Below are 24,351 nucleotides of genomic sequence, written 5' to 3'. Positions count from 1 at the left end.
ACTCACGTTATTTGTTATTATAGTCCTACTTCTTCAAATAATTAATAGTATTATTTTTTTACTACAAGATCTGAAAATATGCGACATTAAAAAAGGAAACAAGAAACAAGTTTGTTGCTTCCGTTGCTGCTATAAACAAAAATATAAATTTTAATTAAAAGTCAGTTTTAATTTAATGTAGTTAATAACGTCACCTCAATGTGTTGTGTGTTGACAAAGAAATAATGTTGTTAACCGATGCTATTGACTTAATGTTCAACCATTTTCAAATGGAAATTAGCAAAAAATTATATTATAATATTGAAAGTCAGTCATAGATCTATATTAATACTTTCTATATTCTATTAAATTGGAAATTTGTGTAATGTCACAGTGTAAGTGTAATCTATCGGTTTAAGTACGTAAAATAAAATCGCCCGCGAATAGTAATGTGAAAAACAAGTGACTCCTTAAATTTTAATAATTATTTCACATTTTGAGGAGGGTTTATGGTTTGAAAAATACAAAAAATGTTTCCTTGTTTCATTTATCATTTTATGTAACTGTTTTTCCCACGTTTTCTTTAACTTGCTTTCGTCTCTGTTTGTCTTTCCAATCAAATCTTGCGATCGAAATTTCTGGCACTTCCCAGTTAGCTAGCGCGTTGAAATTTTCAGGGAAGCTTTGTTTTGGATGACATTAGAATATTCAATTGTTATTATTACTAAATTGATCCATGGAAACATTTTATTGAGCATCTTAGACCGCTATATAATCTATTTATATAATTCTCCTCTGCGAGCCATTAGAAAACAAGCTGCAAGCGCCTCCTTACAGTCCCCTCTCTTTCTCTCTATCACTATCACTACCACCCTACCCCACCCCCACATGGTCTGCTGAGCTGTGGTCACGTTAATGTTTACAAACCGTACAGCCAGGTTTAGTGACGGCTATTAGGGGCAGATAATTTAGTTTGAACTGACTTTAAACTTACATGAGGTAACTAAGAGGAGGCTGCTTTCACGGGGGGGGGGTGTAGGGTTGGGGTTAGGGGAAAGGAGGGGGATTAGTGTTTTAAAGCAAATATTTTCAGTGGCAGTATTGGTACTGTCGAATTCACAAATTATGAATTACTGAAAAGTAGAAAATAAATCAACTAAATAGTGGCGTATGATACGCTCGTTGTAGTAAAAACGTGGGGAAAAAGGGACATAACCCAGTAACTGTAATTTGTGTACAAACAACCATAACAACTGGTGGCCAGTATAGGGGAGACGATATGGTCGAGTGGTTGGGCACACGATTGCTATCCCACTCGACACGGGTTCAAATCTATGTGTTCTAGTCAGTAACGTATTCACACAACGAGTTGTCTTTTTACGAGTTGTCTTTTTACGAGTTGTCTTCGTTTACCCAAAAAAAAGTGAAAAGATAAAATCGATAGCAAGATTTTAATGCAAACAAACAGACAAAGACTAAAAAGTAGAAAATAACAATCATTAAAAAAGTTTTAAAAAACCCACGTTTTCTGATTGAACTAAAAAGTAGAAAATAAATGCTATACATCACAATAATGCAAGCGATCACTCTACTATAAGCGATCAAAAACGTGGGGCGCCGTGATTTTCTTACAGTTTCTAATACTGTTGACTCTCTACAAGCTCCCTAATAAAAGTCAATAGTATTATCTAATCAATAGTAATATAACTTTTACTTCGGCGCCCCACGTTTTTCATTGCTTATAGTAGAGTGATCGCTTGCATTATTGTGATGTATAGCATTTATTTTCTACTTTTTAGTTCAATCAGAAAACGTGGGTTTTTTAAAACCTTTTTAATGATTATTATTAAACAATTGAATTAAAACTTTTCAGTAATAAATGAAGACTAGTAATGTTTTCATCAGATGCAACCATGCACATTTACTATAGCAGCCATCTTGTTTAAGTTTTATTTTGTTAAACTTATAGTGGGACATTCAGGGGAAGCTACTCTATTTTGGTTTATTATTCAGTTATCTATAATATTTGACACAAATATTTTACAGTATACTTCTATTAAAGCCTTGACAATGAGGTAACTTTTTTGTACATTACTAGGAGCGGCCGATTTTACGTACCTAAAGTGATAGATTACCGAAATTTGTATTCTAATTGACAGTAATTGTTCAAATTCAATACTTCGACTGGTGTCACACACTCATCATACTGCTACATAAACATATAACACAATATATAATAAACCTGTAAACATAATCTTAATGGTATAGAGAGCCTATCCTGCCAACCCAATTCCTCCTTTTTAATTTAGTACAAAATTCCTATTTAGTATTTACTGCAATTTGCAATACTGATGAAACACCCCCCCCCCATACATTCTTACTTTTAGGTTTTAGAAGGAGAATATTCAATACTTATCTGATGCCTTGGTGATCAAGACAATTACAATGCCAGCTGCAGCTATTAAGTCTGAAAACTCCATTGTGCATGAGAAATGGGATAACGAAGATTTAGCCAAAGTTAGTGAAAAAAAATTAATCTTAAATTAGTGATTAGTAGGCAAGTATTCACTTATTCATATTGATAGAAAATTTAATAATAGACAACCTTAGAGTTAGGTTCAAGATTCAGGATCAGGGCTAAAAAAATATTGAATGTTATTAGTCATCATACATTCTAAATTAAGAGAGGCTAGTGATCTTCTTACAGGTCTCACTTGTATTTATTAGTTTAATGATCAAGGCATTCATAGCATTACCTATAATGATAATTTTAATTTAATGATCAGGATTAAATTCTAAATTAGGTTGATGATTACTGGTGTGATATTTTTTTTTTTTATAACACAATGTCAGTATATCTATCTGTGTATGATGTGTGTATTCTGATAGGTTCAGTTTTGTGGGTTGTATTCAAGTAAGGAAACAAATCGTTGTTTACCTCCTTATAATGACTTCTGTATGACTGAGATTTCACTTTCTTGTCATAATTTGAACCATAAATTGGTTTTATTATCTGGTTAAATTATGACAAAACAAGATTTTTATTTAATTTACCTTTAGCAGTTCCTCCATAATCAAGATGCTTAAATCTCCAGATATAACCTACAGGATTATTGTTTATGCTTTCAGCAATATTAGATAAAGAAATTGTAGGTCTATCAAATTTTATTTTATTTGTAACTATCTACCTAGAAAGACTTGTCTCTAAACTGTTTAAATCACAAGCCTACCATTCCCACTGGGGTTTTTCTTCAGTTAAAATACAATCTGAGTTCTCTTACTAAAAAACATTTGTTTTGTTTATACTTCTAAAAGTTGTGCACAGCTTATGGATAAAATTTCAAGTAACAAACCACAATTTGTTTTTCTATAGGTGCGAATCAAAGTTCTTAAAGACCACACTGATAGTGTCACCAGCTGTCAATATATTCAAGAGTCTCAGAAAGCTGCCAGTGCATCAACTGACTGCAGTGTCAAGCTTTGGAATCTGAAGACTGGTGAATGCATCAAAACATATGAAGACTTACACACCGTTAATATATCTCAAACTCATTTTATGTTAGATGGATCAAAGTAAAGTTTTTCATATTATTTTACATTGTTCTTATCTAAATAGAAAATATTTTTGCTGTTAATGTCTTTTCTGGGTTTTGTTTAATCACTTTCATCATTGAACAACTTTTGAGTTTGCTCTTGGTCTTAACATGCTGCTGATGCACAACTTATGACATTTCTTAACAGTCAAGAAAAAAGAGAGAAAAAATGCCTCTTTTATAAACCAACATGTTCTCACAGTATCACACACCATCAGTTTATCTTATGTTAATGGGCAACATAGAAAAAATAAATTAAATGTAGTAGCCTATATGACAAAGCAGAATTAGTAGCCATTGTTAATTTTAATTAAATAACAAAATATAATAATTCATGTAGGTAGCTTTTGTTTTCCCAGATCAATTTTTCTAATGATTTTATAGATTTTTAACTTGTGGTTGGGACAAAGCTTTAAAGTTTTCTGATGCTGAAACTGGGAAATGTTTAGTAAGTAGTTGCAGCATAAAATTAATAAATTCTAATTACCATTTACTTAGTGAGGATTATGTGGGGTTTTTTAAAATCTCTTTTGGTTTACCCTATGTGATAAACACAGTATTCTAGTTCTGATCTATGAAAGTAAAGCTGATGACATAATTATTTAAAATAAATTAAAAATTTTCCATTTGTCTTTTCCAGCTGCAAAAATGTCATGAAGATTTCCTGACCTGTTGTCAACTATCCCATGATGGGAAATTAATGGCAGTTGGATCAGATATGTCATGTAGCTTAAAAATTTATGATGTGGATAGTGGTGCACTCATTCATAATTTAGAAAGTAGGCAGTTCTTTGTACATTTTATTTTATATTAATTCATTAAATATTTTAGCAACTTCTATAATCAAATGTTCTACTACAAGGAGGGTGGGTTTTAAAAAGAATGTTGAATAATGTATCTCACATACAGATGTATGGTGCAAGAAATAAATACTTGTGTTTTCTAAGTGTATAAAAACAAATCATAAAAAGTCTTATTGTTAACTGCATTGTCTAATTATTCTAGAAGCTAAATGATGGCCTCTTTCTTGTTGCAGCTGTAGTTAAAAGAAACAAATCCCATTTCAACCAACCCCCTCCCAATATTATATAGCATCTTTAGCACTCTCCTCCTTGCCCTTATCTAGAGCAGAATAAAAAGTTGAATGCTACAATTTTTCTGTTTAGAACTGTTTAAAACATCTGTTACTATAAACAAAATGATTATTGAACATACAATGCTGCTGTACACCTACATTTACTCTGATCCAATGCAATTCTGATATTTTACCCTCAGATTTCCACAAGAGCAGTATAACAAGTGTCAAGTTTGCCCCTGATGATGATAAAATAATAACAACATCCTCCGACAGAACTGCAAAGTTTTATGATTTATTGACAGGAACAACAACATTAAACCTTGAGTACCATACATTTGATCATTACATTTATACTGATTAAATACACTAGATCCACTTTTTCATTATGAATACTTTCATTTTGTTTTGTCCAGAGGCCATACAAATATAGTCTCAAGCTGTGACATCAGTCATGATGAGAGAAACTTTGCTACTGCATCATGGGATAAAACTATTTTACTTTGGGATGTAGCCACTGGCATGTATAGGTTAGTATTACCAGCAGTGTTTGGACACCTAGGAAAGCTCGCTCTGCCTATTTGGTTTCTTATAGTTAAACATTCCCCTGACATATAGAGTCAATGCTGGAGCACCAGAGAAAAAGTTAACATGTGTCCAAAGATTTTCAAAACCCAAGCAAACTCAAATTTTTTTGTTAGTGGAAATCAGTTTGTGTTAAGTCAGCTTTTGTGTAAAACAATAGTCAGCAGGAACAAAACCATGTTTTAATAACTATGTATGCAGTTATAAATCAGCATCAATTTAAAAGTTTTTTTGTTAGATCAAAAGGACTAATTTCGTATGTATTTAAAACTGTTTTCCATTAGATCAAAAGGACCAACAATGTTGAAAGGTGGCCATGATGGTTCAGTGAGTTGCTGTCAGTTTAGTTCTGATGGTTAGTAAAACCTTACCTATGAAATTCACAATTCTATTTTTCTACTATTATATATTACCCAATATAGTGTTTGCTTTGTTGTTTATTAAAATTTTTTGAATGTACACATTTTTTTCAAACCCTGCTTTTTATTAAAATCTTTAATGTAAATGTTAACTCCTAATGCAACAGATTCTCTGTCTTTTTAAAGTAAATTTTAATAGTATTCACTATTTTTAGTAATTATATTAATGTTATGGTTAAATATATTACTTGAATTATTTTGATGTTCATTTGGTGTGTTCTTAGATCTAACTGAAGAATAAGATATGGTAAACACCATACAACGGATTGTGAAGAGATTTTTATCACGCACTTAATTAAATAGTATCCCTGTTTTTACCCCCAAACAATTCATACAAGAATGATGTATTTTTAGTATCGTTTATTTTGTTGGCACATTTAAATATGAGTGTATTTCCTGACTTGTTTTGGCAGGACTTCTGCTGGTAACTGGTTCATACGACATGAACATTGTTGTCTGGGATCTAGAAAATAGTGTGCAAAAACTCAAACTCCAGGTAGCAGCTTTCTTACTGCTCAAATTTCTTTAAAATTGAATTGTTGCTTAGATAAGATTTATAAGTTTGCTTCAATAGCATTAGTATTAACCTATTAAGTGTTCTATTTTTTCATCAAGTGGAAGAATTTTTATTTTAGGGACATTCTGACTGGGTAAATGATGTCTGCTTCAGTGAGGACCAGAAATGGTTGTTGTCATGTTCCAGGGTAACTTTAAATCTTTTATTTTATTTGAAAAGGCAGTAATGCTCTTTGATGACATTATGTATCACCTCAATCAAAAGGCCCGAACATTAGGATAGTGTATCTACCTCATGTTATGTCTGCATATTTTAACACCACAATTTTTTTTACAATAGTTCTAAATCAACTGTTTCAGGACACAACACTAAGACTATGGAACATAGAAGAATCAGACCAAATACCGATGGTCATGGAGAACAAGAAGACAGTCAACATCAAAGTGGCTAAGGTAAAGTTAGTTTAAGTTGCTCAAAAATGTGTACAGGTTTTAATTTAAAAACATTTCACAACAAATGTGTGATTTTGTTAATTTAAATGTTTGATATTTCCAGTGCTCAAAATGTGGTAAACCATTTTCCTTGTCTCAACTTGAAAGTTTTCAAGATGTGACCAGATGTGTTTTTTGTCGACTTGCCAAACCTGATAAGTCATGGCTTGGCTTTAGTGATTCTAGCAACACGAGTTCTTGATGACAATACAAATGGAAGAAGTGAACTATTGAAATATGGGTTACTGCTCTTATCTCACAGGATTTTGAAGTATAAAACCTTAAAATTTACAATGCTTTTAGTTTGTTTTTTATAGTTTTTCACAGGGTAAACTACTTAAACCAGAGCACAGTTTACTGCTCCCACATAAACAAAATTTGCAAATTACTGAATAATACTGTGATAAATTAAAAACATTTTATTTCTGCTCCTGTAATTCTTCAATACAATTTACAGTAAAATGGTACATTAATTACGGAGCTAGTTTCCTCTAATATAATTTCATTAATGCAATACAACAACTATACCATGCTAAATATACCAATTTTCCAAATACATTAATAAGCTTAATAGTTGTGACCAGTATATAAATACTACAATGTCAATGATGATGAACTTTATAAGACTTATAGCCAAAATTTAGGATGTACAGTAAAATATTCTCTAGCTTAGTCCGTTTTAAAAAAATGTAAAGTTTCTGAAAATACAACTATAAACTTTATATTAAAAGTACTCTGACTACAAAACTGATAAGGTGTCACTGAAATTTAAAAATATGTAAACAAGAAGACTGCAAGTATTTTGTTATGTCAAAAAATATAAGGCATCAAAAGGCACTTGATATGAAAGACATGCAAAATAAGATCCCTACTACAGAACAATACATGTTTTCAAAAAAACATGAGTTGCTTCTAAATTTTTTATATACCAACAATGGTAACTCCAACAAGAAAAATGTTATATGATGCTATAAATATGATACACAAAATATATACACCTAATATACACAGTGACACAAGTCATGCAACACAACATTACATAATTTACCACAATCTTGTCACTAGAGAGATAAGCCCATGTGACTGACTTCAGTAGTTTCAGCCTTCTTTTAATCTGTCCCAGTAACATATGATGTAAAATAATTACCAATGGCTAGCTAAATCATAATCCACAATGCCAGCAACTACTCTATTCAGTTATGTACATTTTAAAGCAAATATTTCACTCAATATCAGGATTAAATATAAGGTGAAGCATGACAAAGTAGTGGAGAAGTGGTTCAAGTTGAAAGAAATGTGTAAATTAAAAATACAGCAACTAATGGTAGGATGATGTGGCTTGTGGTTTTGATGGTTTCAGAGCATCTGCATTCCAGGTCCTTAAGTTGGCTAAAGTGCGGTTGATTTTATTGCACCAAACAATTCGTTCTTCTTTAGAGTCAGCAGATATCTGGTGTCTGAAACAAGCAGAGCATGTGTTTACTGTCAAGTTTTTTCCTTCACACAGCTGATGTTTACAGTGAAAAGAGACAAACTTAAAAAAACCCAGCCTACCTGACAGTGGTTGTGGAGTTATAGGTTTTAGTCACTAGAGTGTCATGTTCACCTTTCAGGGGCTGTCTTACAGTCACCATCTCAAAGGTGTTGGGTCTGGCACAAATATCTCGAGGCACCAGACCAACCTTTTCTGTGATGCACCTCTTCAAATCTATTATGGCCATGGGATCCTTAAAAATACAATCCAATCCCCAATAAGTTAGTGTGTGAACCAACAGTAGCAGAAAGCAATGTGTGTGAACAAACAGCAGTAGGTGTAAAGAAAAAAGTGTGCAGAAGATTACCTTGCGAGTTTCATCATCAGGGTATTTCCAAACACAAAGTTTGTTTCCTGACAACACACACCAGCGCCGATGCCAAGCACCAAATCCACTGACGTCATCAAACATTGTCTAGGATAAAAATATATTAACCATTAATGTCCCGTAACGCCCGCTGCCGCCCGACACCGTTAATGTCCCGTAACACCCGCTGCCGCCCGACACCGTTAATGTCCCGTAACGCCCGCTTACAATACGCATAGAAAAATTAAATTTGTTTCATTAAAATTTGGCCTACAAATCCTAATTTTTAACTAAACAGGAAGTCGGATAGTTTCAGCATCCTTTTCCGGTTTTCTAATTTCAATGGCGCTTTTGAAAGATAAAAAATAATAAATCCTTTCTATCTCGAAATTTTAGACTCATCTGTCCTATTTTTAGTAGATTAAGTATTAAAAATAAAATAAATTAATGCCTCTAAACGTATCTAGGCATGTATTTTATGAATTATATATCTTAAACATAACCAAATTGATATTTAACTGTTAAATTCGATGCATAGTTGTTTAGACAAAAATAAATAAAGTTGACTACCGAAAATGACCTGTTTTGAATTTTCTCCGACATTTTTTATTTTTATACTGTACTTGTACCGAATATAATATATTCTATTTAATACTGTTGGAAAGCCAGGTTTATTCCCAACATTAAGCAGTAGTTTTTATCTTAATTTTCAATTTCATTTAGACAAAAACAAATATTTTGTGAAACTATTCACTTGATCATACAGAGTTATGCTCCTTACATTGGGCCGTCATGGGTGGAGTTTTGGTAGAATGAATGGGACATTAATGGTTAAAAAACATTAAAATATTACAGTGCAATGGTATGCCTAGTCAAATTGAAGGAATGGCTAATTGTTATTGACCAGAGTTTAAAACTTTGTGTGTGCAGGAAATCACCTCAATAATTAGATAATCATATTTAGTGATTTAAGTCAGATAAATCAACTCCACTCAGGTAAAATGGAGTGATGAGGATTAAGTAAGTACTCAGGTAAAAAGATTCATATAAAATAATGTTCAAATGTTAACAACTTACCAAAAAGCCTCTCTCTTCAACATTGACTTCCATTAAACACTTTAATCTCATGAAAATCTGACCATACAAAGGAGACAAGTAGGGAAGCTGAAAGAAATATACAGTTAACATTGTTAAACTACATTCATGACATACTTAACAAGTAAATTTTTTAAAAATAATTATAGTAGAAAAGGGTGGAATGAGGATAAGACCAAATTAATTCTTACTCTTTCTAAATGAAAAGAATTTTTATCCAAGCACTTCATGTTAAGTGTGAGTGAAGTCACATGACTAAAACTTGTTGTTCTAACAGCTGTTGGTCCTCCAGGACTCTCCACTGTAACAATCAAAACAATTCACTGCACTTAAAATACTATGCAATAGCTACTGACAGTTATTAGCATGTCACATATAGTAGCACTAACAAAATAAGTCAAAAAAATCTTTTGTCCTTGTGAAGTGACTGTAAGAGGAACATTCTAACTCAAGAGAATTCAGTCAAATACTTACAAGCCATGGCATAGCCCTTTGATTTTTTAGGAGTCTTTTTCTTTTTGTCTTTAGAGTATTCTTTGCTAACACTCTGAAATATGAAATACTAGACTTGAAAAATCTAATCATCTTTTATTAAATTAATATACGGATATTTCAATACATTTTAAAAAGATGAATGACTAGTGAATGATTTGAAAGCAATGCATGGAATAAGAAGCTCAAGTTACCATGCTGTAAATATCAAGCACAAGTTTAAAGTTTCCAGTGATCCCATTAATTTTAATTAAGTTGGGAAAATCCAGACTTCCTCTCATCATAGGATCATGGGTAGACAACATTTGGGTACAGATCAGCTGGGAACCATTCTTAAACAGCAGTATGAAGTAATGTGTCGTAGTATCTGGTGGCAAATCATACAAGTCATTTTAACTACATAAACAAGGTACAAAACAGTCTTTTCTATTTAACAATATCAGCACAACAGTTAGATAATGTTTTTTTTTCAATTTACCTTGGGAAGTCCCTATCTTGGTGACAAACTCCTTCTTTAAAGGTAATCTGATATCACTGATTGTCAGAGACCCCTGTGGCCCAGGCCCTTCATGGGACAAAACTCCCGTCTCTTTCAGTCTCTGTATTTCTGTCATGTAGCACTGACGTTTTTGACCTAGAAAAGTCATTAATAAAAAGGTTAATATAGAACAAACAGGAATTATTTTTTTTAAAAGAGATAATACATCATACAAGCAAGATAAAAAGCAAGCAAAAGAAATAGTTCTATACTCACAAGCAATCAGCAACAGCTTGTTACACTCCACTTGTTCAGCAGAGCCAGCAAAATAAGAATTGCCCATGCAGCACTTGTTCAGGGCATTGCTTGTTTGCATGATCACATTTTGTTCTTGCTGAACCAACTCTTGTAATTCCTGCAACACACGTCATACAAACAGTAATTAGGAGCTTTAAAAAAAAAATTACAACTTGAATAATTTTAGTTACTCAAAGCCAAAAAGCCTAAATAAGCAAATTGATTACTTTAATACGTTCTTGAACAGCTCGTCTATCATCCCTTCTGGGTTCAGTGACAGCAGGCATTCTCACTTCCTCTTCTTCGACTGGTTTTCCTGCATACCTGCTACTACGAACAATGGGTTCCATCATATGCTGATGAATGTTGCTAATAGACCAATGAAGAAATAATTTATTATTTACTTAAAAAAATACAAACCAGAACCACAATTAAACAATTGCTTTTCTCTAAATATCCACACAAAAAATGGTGACAAAAAGCTATGTATCAAGTCACTTACGCGCTCTTTCTATAAGCTTGTAGACTATATGGTCTATTGTCATCTTCATCTTCTGTTGAGTCTGTTCCTCTGTTGTAGTTTCTGTGAGCCTAAATTTTAAACAATAGTTAACATGAACCATTTAAAAAATGTTTAGTTGCTATTTACTACAGTGTCTCCTTATTTTAATAGATGTGATAATCACTTTCTCTTCCAGAAAAAAAATTAGCCTTACTGGAACTGGATCAGTAGTCTTTCTCCTCATCTGTACATTGTTAATATCCATATCCGGATCATAATCATTGTTTGGCCTTGGTCTTCTCAAAACCACATTGTTCGGATCCATATCAGGGTCGTAATCATCTGAAGTATCACTCATAGCCTCATCCAACAACTCATCCACTGCATTTCTCTGTGAATCATCCTCCTCATCCATACTGTCATCATCTGCCTGGTATCCACCATGCTTTGAGGAGGATGGCATGTCCACACTTCCCTCACTGTCACCAGTGCCACCAAGCTCATCCCCAGAACTCTCTGACTGACTCGATCTTTGAGCTGGCACAGGCAGGATACTCTCCCTTCTTACAGCTTCAGATACAAAACCCTTCAGGCTGATATCATCATCATCAATATCCAATGAGAACCTAACATTTTCAAATAAAATTAGCTGAAATATTTGCTATTAAAAAACAGTGTACCTTAACTGTACGGTCACATATACACCCACACATCAATCTTATTTCCCTCTTAACTAGTTTCCAAAACAGAGCGAGGAAATGAATACCTGGAACCAAACTCCTCATCCCCAACATCTGAGCTAGTAGCACCATCTGATTCTTTTTCTTCCTTGGCTTTGGGTACTTCAGGTACTTTAAATTCCTTTTCTTCTGAAGATTGTGATGTCAATTTTCTGGCTGATCGTGGAATTTTGCGATCAGAATCATCATCACTGTCATCAAAACTGTCATTAAATTTAACCTGTAGTTTAAAGAATTTTGTTAATTTGTTGTTTTATCACACAATGTCTCCTGTGAATGCAAACAGTTTGAACTAGAAAAAGTTTCACCTTCTTTTCTTCAACAGTCTGAGAACTAATCTCTTCTCTCTTTTTGATCAGATTGTAGATGCTGCTAGTCTGTCCACCAGTTGTGGGTTTGGTATTGGTTTTAGATTCACTGGCAGGTAGGCCTGTAGCTGGAAGCTCCTTTTTCGATGAGGTGTCACTAACAAGACCAATCTCGGCCAACTTGCTGTTAAACTCTGCACAGATTAAATGAAGAGAAATTAACATGCAATGAATTCAGCATGCTATAAATAATCCCAACAATGATTCAAGACACTACCTGCTCTAGCTTTGTTGCGAGCCTCCTCTCTTCTACTGCTTGCTGGGGTTTTCGGCTCTGAAGTAGGTTTCTCAGGCGTCTTGCTATCTACTTTAGAATCAACAGGGGCAACCTAGAACAAATAATTACATTAGCTGTAACTGATAGGAAATCTAATTGATGTAAAATCCAACATAACTAAAACTAAACAAATGTAGGTCTAGTAAAAATAAATACCTTAGAACTTTCATCAGATGATGAATTGTCATCTCTTAGAATACCATTTTTCCACCTGTTCTGAATAACTCCAAGCTCTGCCATTCTTGAAGCCCTTTCCTGAGCAGCCTTAGCACTAGCAGTAGTGATGCTATCCTGACACCGTTCAACCAACAGCTTTTGGGCTGACTTTGTTCCTTCACTAACCTGCTCAACAATTGAAAGTTAACTTTGAAGACAAGACTACAGACAGTGATATTAAACAATCAGATCATTGCATTTAGTTTGACCAGTAGAAAAGCAGCGAGAAAATAACCTTAGTTGGGGAGTGAATGATTTTGCTAGGCGTCCTACAAAGCATTTTGGAAGGAGACTGTTTTTCTGGTCCTGTCATGGCAGGGGAGCTACTGGACATATCTACACCTTTTTTTGACCACATGATGGATGCCTTCTCCTCTATACATTCCCTAAAGCTTTTAGCTGGTGTAACACTTTTAGTAACAGGAGGAGGTGGAGGTGGATTCTGTAACAAGAAAAGCCTTAAACAAATCAGTCACATTGAAATGTGACTTATACATTTTTCTAATAAAAACTTGCTTTTTAATAATCAAATAAAAAGAAGTGAAACATTTCAGTAAAAATATAAACCGCAATTAAATCAATTTTAGAAAATAAAATAGTTAAATGGGACGGCAAGCATTTGAAGATGAGCTACACACTGACCTGTGGAGTGGCAGGTGCTGCTGATGAGCCTGGTACAATGCTGGAGAAAGGTCGAGGCTTTGGGGTGACTGGTGCAACATCAGCAGGATTTACTTTCTTCACATTGCTGACATTGTTGGCGGCTGTCATAGTCTCCCAAGCTGACATCCTGGCACCCACTGGGAAAGCTGTGGGTTCATCTTGTCGACGCAGCGGAGTGTTGGAAAGCTTTTCTTGCATTTGTGACATGCGTTGAGACACTGGCAGCTCAGATGGGTCTCGCACCTTTGTTGGTACAGCACTAGTTGGAACTGGAGTAGAGGCTGACAACGCTGGTGTACACACCTAAACATGAACACCATGAGTTATTTGAGAAGAAATATAAGCAGTCTTGTGTTTTTACTACTAAAATCTGTGGTATGCCATACAAAATTGAATTTTTTAAATTTTACGCTAAGACGAGCTAAGTTAATAAATGAACATAATGCACAAAAAACAAAAATATTAGTTTCTATTAAGCTGGACTTCAAAAGCTTCTAATGAGTATTGCATAATACCCATTCTGTAGCATATATCTTACACAAAACCAAGAGCATTCAAAGAGAATAATCTATGTACATATATATGTGTATATATATAACTATTTATTACGCTAACTATACAAGGCCTCTTAATCATTACAACTTTTATGTGCAGATTCTTGCAAAAAGCCAACAAACTGATTCCTCTAAGATTAATTTACTATAAAGTTACTTGTAAATTTTGAATGTTATGTAAATTTAGTATAGCTTAAAACAACTAGAGACTGGACAAAGTGGTAGATTATGGTAGATGGCCTATGCTCCACTAAACGAATAAGTTTCTAATATAAATTCAAACAAATTAGATTTAAAAAATATAAATTTTATTTAAGGTAAAACATGCTCATGCAAATAAAAAATAATCAGCTTTTATTAAATGAGCAATAGAAGCATGCATTAAAAAAACCTTCAGCACTTGGTTAGCAGAAGCAGTGTTAGCAAGCAAATGTCAAAGAGTTTCAACCTGTTTGGGGGTTTTTGGTACATGCACAGAGGAGGCTTTCCCAGATCTTGGAGTGCTTTCTGTAATTTTCTTTTCAAATGACGCCAGTTTAGAAGACAGTGGCTGTCTGGATGGTTCAATCACCTTTGACTTGGGGGTCTCTGTCTTCTGGGCCCAAGTGGCCATTCTCTGAGAAACAGGTTTTGATGTAGGCTCATCCATGGTTTTGTTCAGATCACTTTCAGGAGGCGTTTCATTCAGTCCTGGGGCATTGACAGGCAGATCTGATGGTGGGGAGTTCCATGTTCTGGCAGGTGAATTAGACCCTGCTGGTTTTATAACTGACTTTACGGGAGTGGCTAACTTAGCAGATGCTGTCAAATCAACGGAAAATTTGACTGGAGAAATCACGTTGTCTTTGTAGGCAGGTGAAAATGGTTTTGGTGAGCTATTCAGTTCAACCTATTAGCAAGTAGATGAGTAGAACCAACATGCGACACTTGAAATTTTACAAGCTTTTAGATTCATTTTAAATGGCATTACGTAGTTTAACATATGTGAATTAAATAAATACATTCACATTAATTCATGTAGCAATACATTATAACATGAATAGAAAAAAAAAATAACATGCCCATTTTCATTGAACCTATGAAGTAGATAATGAGGTAACGTATGTTTCAAACAAAATTAAAACATTTACCTTGGATGTCCTCAAAGGCGAGTTTCTTGTCAAAGTGGAGGCAGGACTTTTAGGCACATTATTCCTGGGTGTAGGCGGAGCATGTGTTTTTTTAGGTGAACTACTGGCAGCCACACTAGACGCTACGGTGGTGGCTACTGGAGCTTTGGGAGCAGGACCTTTACCAGAGGAGACAACACTAGCTTTGGGTAGGGTTTCTGCTTTAGCTGGTGCTGGGGGCTGCCATCTTGGCTTCTTCTCCTCTTCTTTCCTGCAACAATTTTAATATTTCATTGTTTTTTGGTGTAAACAAAGATAATTATGAAATATACAAAAAGCTGAATACAACTTACTGTATAACATGGCGTGTCAAATCATCTTCAAAATTATTGATATGTTGAGCTAGGGCAGCAAAGCGCCCTTTTCTGGCAGAGGAAATGCTGGATGAATTTTCTGCCTTGGCCGGTGATGGCAAACCTCTCTTCTCAAGTGGAGGAGATGAAATGCTTTTCCTAGGCTTTGGAGTTGGCACTTCAACATTTTCTGCAGAAGAACACATTGGTTTAAAAAAAGAAATTATTTTAACCTTTCAAAGAACTTCCCCATTCAACGAATCTTACCTTCATTATTATCTTTAGTAAGAAGGTGTGACAAATCCTTAGCACGTGAATGCACACCCTGTATGGCAGGAGTATCAGGTTTCAAGGTCTGCTCTACATCACGAAAGCATTGACGTTTTGGAGATTCTGTAGATAAAAAAATGTTACACATGGGAGAAACTTATCTAGTAGGAATCTACATTAAACCATGTCAAAATGCCAAAGAAAATGTTTCTGTCTACACATTGTTTTCTTTCATTTACCACTAAATTTTTTTTACCTTTGGCTACATGACTTTAGAATTTACAAAATACATTTGAAAAAACTTAAAAATTATATACAATGATAAATCAGTTTTGAAATGAAAGAAAATTGAAATAAATTGAACCAAAATGTGAACAAATAATACCACTGTTAACACAACTGTTTGTCAAAAAAAAAAAAACAAGGTTTCCCCAAAAGTCTAGATCAAATTTTAGTGAACTAACATTTTCATACAGCTAGTGAAGTAACTATTCAATATTCAATACAATATATAATATTCAATCTGGAGTAAATATAGGTTTGGCTATCTATTTTTACCATCAAATATAATAATTGTTTCTTTCTCCACCCAGTTATCTCATCGGCTTAATTTAATATTACACAAAAAAGTAACAAGCAGACACTATCCCATGTTTTAACAGTCAGCTCCTTGCATAAAATAGACCACCTAATCCTGATAGTATGAGTGTATAAGATGTTAAAAGTGAGGTAATTTAAAAGGATTCCTTCAAGCATGTACAGCTAAACAAATCTCTTTATTCGCAGAAAAAAAATTCTAAATTTTAAGAAACGAATGTAATGCCTTTTAAAATTGACTTTACAAACTACTATTTGAACTATTAGATACAATTTTTTAGTTGAGATTGCAAAGGCTTCACTATTTGTATAAAATGACACATTTATTGAAGTGCAATGAGTTTAAAAATTGTTTCAGAGTATAATAATTTGAAAGGGAGAGAACCAAAAATGTTTAAAGATAATACACAAGGTAACTTCTAAGTGTTAGCCAGGAAAATGGTACCAGAAATTGTTTTATCTTCTGTGATTTAAATATATAACATACATTAAGAAAAAACTGTAAGCAAATGTGTATGTTATACATTGTATTTAGAATTAAATATTGAGAATTTACTTGGTGTGAAGTAGTTAAATGATTAATTAAATAAAGTTTAGCAGGGATAAAAATTGTGTATTAAATGATGAAAACCATTATACTAGTGTCAGTAGAATACATCCCTTGAAACAGAATAAATTTAAAGCAAGAATTTTAACAAATTTTATTTTTTAATGAAATACCATAATATGGTGCATCTGTAATGCCTAGATGGGGGTGGGAAAAAATGAAAACATGGTTATTTAAGCAATAAAATACATTTGCTAAATTATAAAAATGTTTGAACTAAATCAGCATCGAGTTTTTCTACTTCTGACAATAGGACTGCAAACATGCTTTGTAGGCAAGACCAAACAGCAATGGCCTCCAAGCTTCATACAAGGGCTTTGATATTCATTTTTTCATTGCATACCACATAGTTTAGGAATTCTCTAAAGGTTAAAATTTGTAGTAGGACGTATACTTTATAAAGAGAAACTCAATTTGATCAGAATTATGGTATTCACTAATCTGAGGTTTAGGTAAAAAAAAAAAAATTAGTTAATATGTAGACTAGGCAACCAACAAAAAGAGACAGCTGAAGTAACATACCATCTTGGTTGTTCTGCACCTCTGTAAGAATTTTTTCAGATCCATCGCTTTCAAGTACAGGTGTTCTACGTTTACGAGGTGCAGCTTCTGGCATACCAGCTATTCTCTGGTTAAGTATCTCTCTTCTCTGCCTTGTCCTCTCAATGAGTCTCTGCCATTCATAAAGTAGACATTGCATGAAAAATGTATGCAGGGTAAATGTTTGTAACCCAGCTAAACATCAGTAAGTAAAGCATAGCTGCTACAAGATAAGGATCATGAAACAAATTTACTATACAAAAATAAAACCATGTGAGGAAATAATTTTCAAATATTGTTTATGCCTAATGCATTGTATCAATTAATCTCTACTAACTCATAGGACCACTTACTACTTTACGTAACTTAAAAAATACACAGACTCCTAGATCTTATTCTAAATGCTGAGTCCCAATAGTGTCCATGACTATACTAATTAAAGGCGTCCACGATTATAGATTCTATATGTCTCTGCTAGAGTAATAGTTTATTATTTTATAGAGTCCTTGCAAACACGTGACCTAAATCACGTGATACCTACGCCCGCCGCCACAGTGGTGTACATCAGACGTAAACACAATCAGCTGTTCGCCAGCGCTGGACGTGTTCACCAGCGCTGGACGTGTTCACCGTATGTAAAGAATCGCGCCCGCGGAAAAGGAAAAATATGTTAAAAAACTTGAACTCTTAGGAATTGAAGATCCTTATACAGTTATTGACAGTTTCGTGGATAATATAAATATGTGGCCGAAATTTCTAAATAAAAATACTGTTAGTAATACCGTTTGCGTTTAGAGTTTAAGTAGACGAAGCTGATCAAATGCAGTAATATATTAGCGGTTATCTACTGTAGCAAACGTGAGACCACTTAACTTCTACAAAACCCACACTACAACGATTAATATAATCCATGGGTAATAACCAATCTGGGTAGCATGTTATACAATTTAAGACCCTTATAATCCAGCAGGGAAGTAATCAGACACATTAATACTGACGTTCAACCTTCATGATGGCTGTCCCCACCTGTATCTAGCCCACAATAAAACCAAAGAGGAGTCTGCCATGCCCTCCCCTGAAAATGTCTCACCTCCGTGATACCCAGCCCCACAGAGATAGTATTTCTTATATAATTTTGACCCTCAGGGCCCAGCAGGGAGAACAAAGGGGAAAGTCCCACTGCTCTCCCCTCAACACTTCTCACCTCGGTGTCATGTTATGTCATTTATAGCACACACGGCTTATCAGGGGAAAGCATTAAGGCATTAAGAATCTTAACTCTGGACAGCTACACACTAGTATACTAGCTACACACTAGGTGCCTACTGTAAACTACTAGACTGTAGGCCCTATGTAGACCTGCAATTGTATCAATTGTAGACTGGGTCCATTGTTATTATTCTAAACCATCTCACTTATAATGTTTCTAGCTTGATTTGTTTCTTTTATAAACAGTGGATTTTAAAAAAAAAATTAGCCTAATCATTAACCTAATAATAATAATGTGGTTATTTGTTGTTGGCTGGTATGATCTAGATTGTTCTACTAGGCTACAAAAACTTAGTAGACCAATTACTAGATATGAATTTGAATTTAATTAAACTCAGTCCAGTATCAGATACATATTGCTGTAAAAAGACAACAAAGTAGGTAGGCCTTAGTAATTTATTAAAGCCTTCTACTACAATAATATCAACTACATGCTTGTATAAAGTTTTTACAATTTAATTTAAGTAGCAGATTCTAGATCTAAGTCTAGTCATATAATCTATTTCAATTTCAGAAAATTTCGTTTGCTAAAAAAATGATTAGATAATAGAGCGAGATTTTAGATCTTAGAGACAATTAAATGCTTTATTAGGCCTATTATGACTACTTTTGATTTATTATGGGTGTATTTTGAATCGAATGTAGATCTAAAGTAATTAAATTTAAGTAAAGAAGTAGATTCTAGATTCTATGTCTACCCAGCGGAGCCAGGTATAAGCCTACTATTAGATCTTGTTATTCTTATTAGCCTATAATATTACTTTTGACTTTGTCTTTTACTATTAGTATTTGTGAAGGTCGTGCATATTTGTTTTATTAATAGTTATCTTTTATAATTAAAATGAAGTTTATTATTTTACTGTCCTTACATGAAACAAAGTATCGAGAACTGCATTTGATCAGATTCGGCTACTTTAACTCTAAACGCAAACAGTATTACTAACAGTATTTTTATTTAGAAATTTTGTCCACATATTTATTTATACGAAACTGTCAATAACAGTATAAGGATCTTCAATTCCTAAGAGTTCAAGTTTTTTAACGTATTTTTCCTTTTCCGCGGGTGCGGTTCTTTACATACAGTGAACGCGTCCAGCGCTGGTCAACACGTCCAGCGCTGGCGAACAGCTGATTGTGTTTACGTCTTGTGTACACCACTGTGGCGGCGGGCGTAGGTATCACGAACGGACGTGACGTCATATGAAAGGACTCTATTAGAAAGTTGAGTAATTAGTCTTTAATAGTAATACATTCTAGAGATCTAAATGTTTTAAATATACTAGATCTAGGTAATTTCCAGTCTGTTGGGATAGCCGTATTTGTGACAGAGTGAGGTAGGCCTATAGATTAAGAGCAGTGCTATTTTATTTTTATCTTTTTAACTTAATCAGTTAATCACAATTTTCCCAAGTTTTTTTTCTCTTAGCAAAAATATAAGGGACATGTCTTTATCTTTCTGAAAATTTACCAGCAAAAATAAAATTTGGATAGGCCATGGATCTAGATCTAGTAGGCCTAGATCTAATTGTAATAAATAAATGCCAAAGGTATGAAAGCAGTGATGTGATCGATGGATTGAACCTGCAAAATACAAAAATACTATAATCTATCGTTTTAGGTACGTAAAATCGCCAGCGGCTAGTAATGTACGAAAAAGTTACCCCTTTGTCAAGGCTTTAATAGAAGTCAGAAGTATTTTGTGATATATTTGTGTCAAATATTATAGATAAATGAATAATAAACCTAAATCAATGGCTAAATATATCAATATAGGCAAGAAATTAACTTTAAACAGCAGTGTTTGCTAGCAGGATTTGCTATAAAAAAGTGGCCATCTGTAAGTTAGAGTGGCTTCCCCTGAATCATGCGCTATTAGTTTACAATAAAAAAAAATAAACAAGATGGCTGCTATAGTAAATGAGCATGGTTACATCTGTTGGGAACATCGCTAGTCTTCATTTATTATTGAAAAGTTTTAATTCAGTTGTTTAAAAACAGTTACATAACATAGCCTAAGGCCTAAATGAAACAAGGAAACATTTTTGAATTTTTCAAAACATAAATCCTCCTCAAAATGTGAAATACCTATTAAAATTTATTATTTAAGGAGTCACCTGTTTTTCACATTACTAGTCGCAGGCGATTTTTACACACCTAGAATGATAGATTACCAAAAATACAATGCAATGTCCACACAGCTTCAATTGGTTTTTAACATTTTAAATTGTTAATTTTAAATTATGTAGATCTAGGCCTATAAAAAAGTCACAATCTATAATTCTCTTCTGGGAGACGTTAGAAAACAAGCTGCAAGCGCGGCTTGCAGTCCCCTCTCTCCCTCTCTATCACTACCACCCCCACATGGTCAGGTGAGCGGTGGTTCACTCTAAACTCTAAATGTTTACAATCCTAGAGCCGGGTTTAGTGACGGCTATTAGGGGCAGAAAATTTAGTTTGAAATGATTTTAAACTTAGAGGAGGTAACTAAGAGGAGGCTGCTTTCACGGGGGGGGGGGGGGGGGGCGTATAGGGTAGGGGTTGGGGGAAAGGGGGGTAGTGTTTTAAAGCAAATATTTTCAGTGGCAACATTGGTACTGTCGAATTCACAAATTATGAAAATTACTGAAAAGTAGAAAATAAAACAATAGTAAATAGCCAATAGCGGCGTATGATAAGCCACGGACGCCACGGGTCGGCTCGTTGTCATTATTGTGAAAAGTCCGAAAGGCTAATAAAAAAAACGAATAATAATTAGAGATCTGGATCTAATCTAGATCTAAAACTAGACTCTATCTAGAGATCTAATAATTTAGAGATCTAGTAAGGCTAACTCATTAGGGTAATCTATCGTTTTGGGTACGTAAAATCGCCCGCGGCTATTAATGTACGAAAACGTTACCTCATTGTCAAGGCTGTAATAGAAGTATATTGTGATATGTTTGTGTCAAATATTATAGATAAATGAATAATAAACCTAAATCAATGGCTAAATATATCAATATAGGCCAGAAATTAACTTTAAACAGCTGTGTCTGCAAGCAAGATTTGCTATATAAACAGCAGCCATTTGTAAAATAGAGTGACTTCCGCCTGAATCTCGCACTATATGTCTATAAAAATAAAACTTTAACAAGATGGCTGCTATAGTAAATGAGCGTGGTTGCATCTGTTGGAAACATCGCTGGTGTTCATTTATTACTGAAAAGTTTTAATTCAATTGTTTAAAAACAGGTACATAAATGAAACAAGGAAACATTTTTGCATTTTTTCAAAAGTCCTCCTCAAAATGTGAAATAATTATTAAAATGTAAGGAGTCACCTGTTTTTCACATTACTAGTCGCGGCCGATTTTACGTACCTAAAACGATAGATTACCCTCATTAGCCCTCATTCATTAGGCCTACTGGCAGTAAATGAGTAATCATACTGGGAATAGTGAATAAATAGTTAAATAATATTAAATATAATCATTGATTCATTAGACACTTCGCTAGACTAAAAAAACCTAGACTAGATCTAGTAGAGTAGAATCTATAATATTAAATAATAGAAAGAGAATCGAATAGGTAGGACAAAGACAGACCTGCGTGTCTGGATCCATTCTGTTTCTTCTCTAGTTTAGGCCTATTGCAAAACAAATTTAAATTTTAGTTCAACTCAGTGTTAACATTGCACTTCCGTGAACAACAATAATACGAACTTTTCAAAATTGGCGGTTGAAATCGCGAGGTTTCACGCGAGACTGCCAACTCATTTTGGTTGGTCGCTGTTATCTTTTAGTTTTATCTTCACGAAAAGGTCATAAGGCCAAGTCAACCTGCCGTATTTAAATATAGGCAAGTCCAATATAAATTCAAAGTTTTAAGTTTTAAACAGAGCTACACGTCAGGTAAACTAGAGTTTACCTACAGGATATCAAAATACAAAGAAACGCAAGCTATTTAATGTGATATTCTCAATGTAAAAATTACTTTAATAAGGTTAATGCCATTAAAATATCATAATCTAAATTAGGCCTAGATTAGTTTCTTATTTCAAGAAAAAGGGGAACAAGGTTTTTTTCCAGACATTTATGGTGGGGGGGGGGGGGGGGGGGGGCGAACACTGGTTAAGAATATGGCCTCTGTATGGGGAAATGTTTCCAAACCACATTACTTATCTTTTATTTTCATATGTCTTGCACGCACGACTTCCAACAATCTTCAGCACCTACTGGTAGGGGGGGGGGGGATGCAAACGGAAGAAACAACACGGCGACGTGAACTAGACTACTAGAGGCCGACACCTATAGGTTGAGTAAGTTACATCGGGGGAAAAAATGGCTCAGGTCATGTGACTGGGAGTGTACAGAGTTTCTTCCAGGCATCTCTTCGGGGCGAGCTCTGCCCTCCACCCCCCCCCCCCGAACGAAATGAAATTTATATAGAAAATATATACTTTTTACAGTGTCCGTCCTCCCCCTCGAAGAAAGTCTACCGCCCCCCTCCCCGAAAATTTCAAGTGCCCCCCCAGAGAAAAGAGTGGAAGAAACCCTGGGAGTGTAGCGGCTTATACCCCAGCATGGTTGACTCGCTGTAAGCAAGTCTACTTACATAATGCCTGCATAGTGATTCTCGGTCGTTGGACTAGTTAAAAACTAAACATTCGACGTTAATTATCGAAAATAAAATGGTAAAATAAAAGTTAGGGGGCGTGGCAGATAACCTCCATAACTATTCAACAAGACAAAAATTTGCTTCCATTTTAATATAGCCCTTTTAAAAAAAAACCCCCACTACTTTTGCTTTTAAAAAAGAAGTGATGTATCTGCACTCTCACCTTGTTTCTGATTGTTTTTTACAATGTATAACTTTAACTATGTTTGCTTTTATTTCTGATGCTCTCAATAGTCAAAAACATCTGCTGCTTTAAATTTATATTTTCTATATCCAGAAAATAAAAATTATGCACATACCTACACACCAGAGTAGTGACGAGGGGGGGGGGGTACATATCTCCCCGGGCGCCAACCCTAGGGGTGCCAAAAAAGCTCATTTTAGCTGCTATTTTTAGGTTTGGAAAGCCTATTTATAGGCGGATTGAACTAAAAATAGTTATTGAATGACCTGTTAAAAAAAAAACACCCACCTTTCCACTACTGCAGTTTGGATTTATTTCGAGAAGTAGCCCATCAAAGTTTACAGAGAAGTCAGGCTTCAATATCACAACTAGCTCATTAAGTGTTCGCTACCTATTCCTCTGTGAACTAAATTATCTTCTTAAATCAACCCAACCCCTGTGCACGAACCCCGGTATAAAAGTTAAAATGTGCCATTCATCAGCCAAGGAGCAACTCGTTCTCCCCCCCCCCCCTTCCCCATACCAAGTGCGAAGTCATTTGTATTGACCCCATTGAAATAAAACAAAAGCATTTTTTTTACATCA

At 34.4% G+C, this 24,351-nt stretch overlaps 2 protein-coding genes across 5 annotated transcripts; one reads left to right on the top strand and one right to left on the bottom strand.

The window, feature by feature from the left end:
• The first annotated feature begins 92 nt into the window (after positions 1 to 92).
• Positions 93 to 6,953, top strand: LOC131928753 (WD repeat-containing protein 88). The gene is made up of 12 exons (XM_059284869.1): positions 93 to 160; positions 2,367 to 2,496; positions 3,353 to 3,552; positions 3,957 to 4,020; positions 4,213 to 4,351; positions 4,848 to 4,974; positions 5,064 to 5,177; positions 5,517 to 5,587; positions 6,065 to 6,147; positions 6,287 to 6,355; positions 6,528 to 6,620; positions 6,724 to 6,953. Exons 2-12 carry the CDS (start codon positions 2,425 to 2,427, stop codon positions 6,859 to 6,861), a joined length of 1,170 nt encoding a protein of 389 aa, XP_059140852.1. The 5' UTR covers positions 93 to 160; positions 2,367 to 2,424; the 3' UTR covers positions 6,862 to 6,953.
• A 110-nt stretch (positions 6,954 to 7,063) lies between these two features.
• Positions 7,064 to 22,647, bottom strand: LOC131928733 (anillin). Of its 4 annotated transcripts, XM_059284832.1 has the most exons (25): positions 22,511 to 22,647; positions 17,641 to 17,791; positions 17,232 to 17,255; positions 15,912 to 16,037; positions 15,645 to 15,834; positions 15,313 to 15,562; positions 14,631 to 15,071; positions 13,608 to 13,931; positions 13,201 to 13,407; positions 12,906 to 13,091; positions 12,690 to 12,801; positions 12,413 to 12,606; positions 12,131 to 12,324; positions 11,579 to 11,990; positions 11,365 to 11,453; positions 11,090 to 11,231; positions 10,842 to 10,980; positions 10,566 to 10,721; positions 10,282 to 10,454; positions 10,070 to 10,142; positions 9,787 to 9,896; positions 9,578 to 9,664; positions 8,501 to 8,608; positions 8,214 to 8,386; positions 7,064 to 8,116 (listed from the first exon to the last, which is right to left on the bottom strand). In XM_059284832.1, exons 1-25 carry the CDS (start codon positions 22,526 to 22,528, stop codon positions 7,978 to 7,980), a joined length of 4,218 nt encoding a protein of 1,405 aa, XP_059140815.1. In that variant the 5' UTR covers positions 22,529 to 22,647; the 3' UTR covers positions 7,064 to 7,977. The 4 variants fall into 4 exon arrangements, with proteins under 4 accessions (XP_059140815.1, XP_059140835.1, XP_059140842.1 ...); XM_059284852.1 differs by lacking the exon at positions 13,201 to 13,407; XM_059284859.1 differs by lacking the exon at positions 14,631 to 15,071.
• Between the last annotated feature and the right edge of the window lie 1,704 nt (positions 22,648 to 24,351).

Source organism: Physella acuta, unplaced genomic scaffold (genome assembly GCF_028476545.2).
Source record: "Physella acuta isolate Inbredline_101_S28 unplaced genomic scaffold, ASM2847654v3 ptg000091l, whole genome shotgun sequence".
NCBI lineage: Eukaryota > Metazoa > Mollusca > Gastropoda > Physidae > Physella > Physella acuta.
The sequence above is the reverse complement of the archived record's forward strand: the minus strand, read 5'-3'. Positions and strand labels throughout refer to the sequence as shown.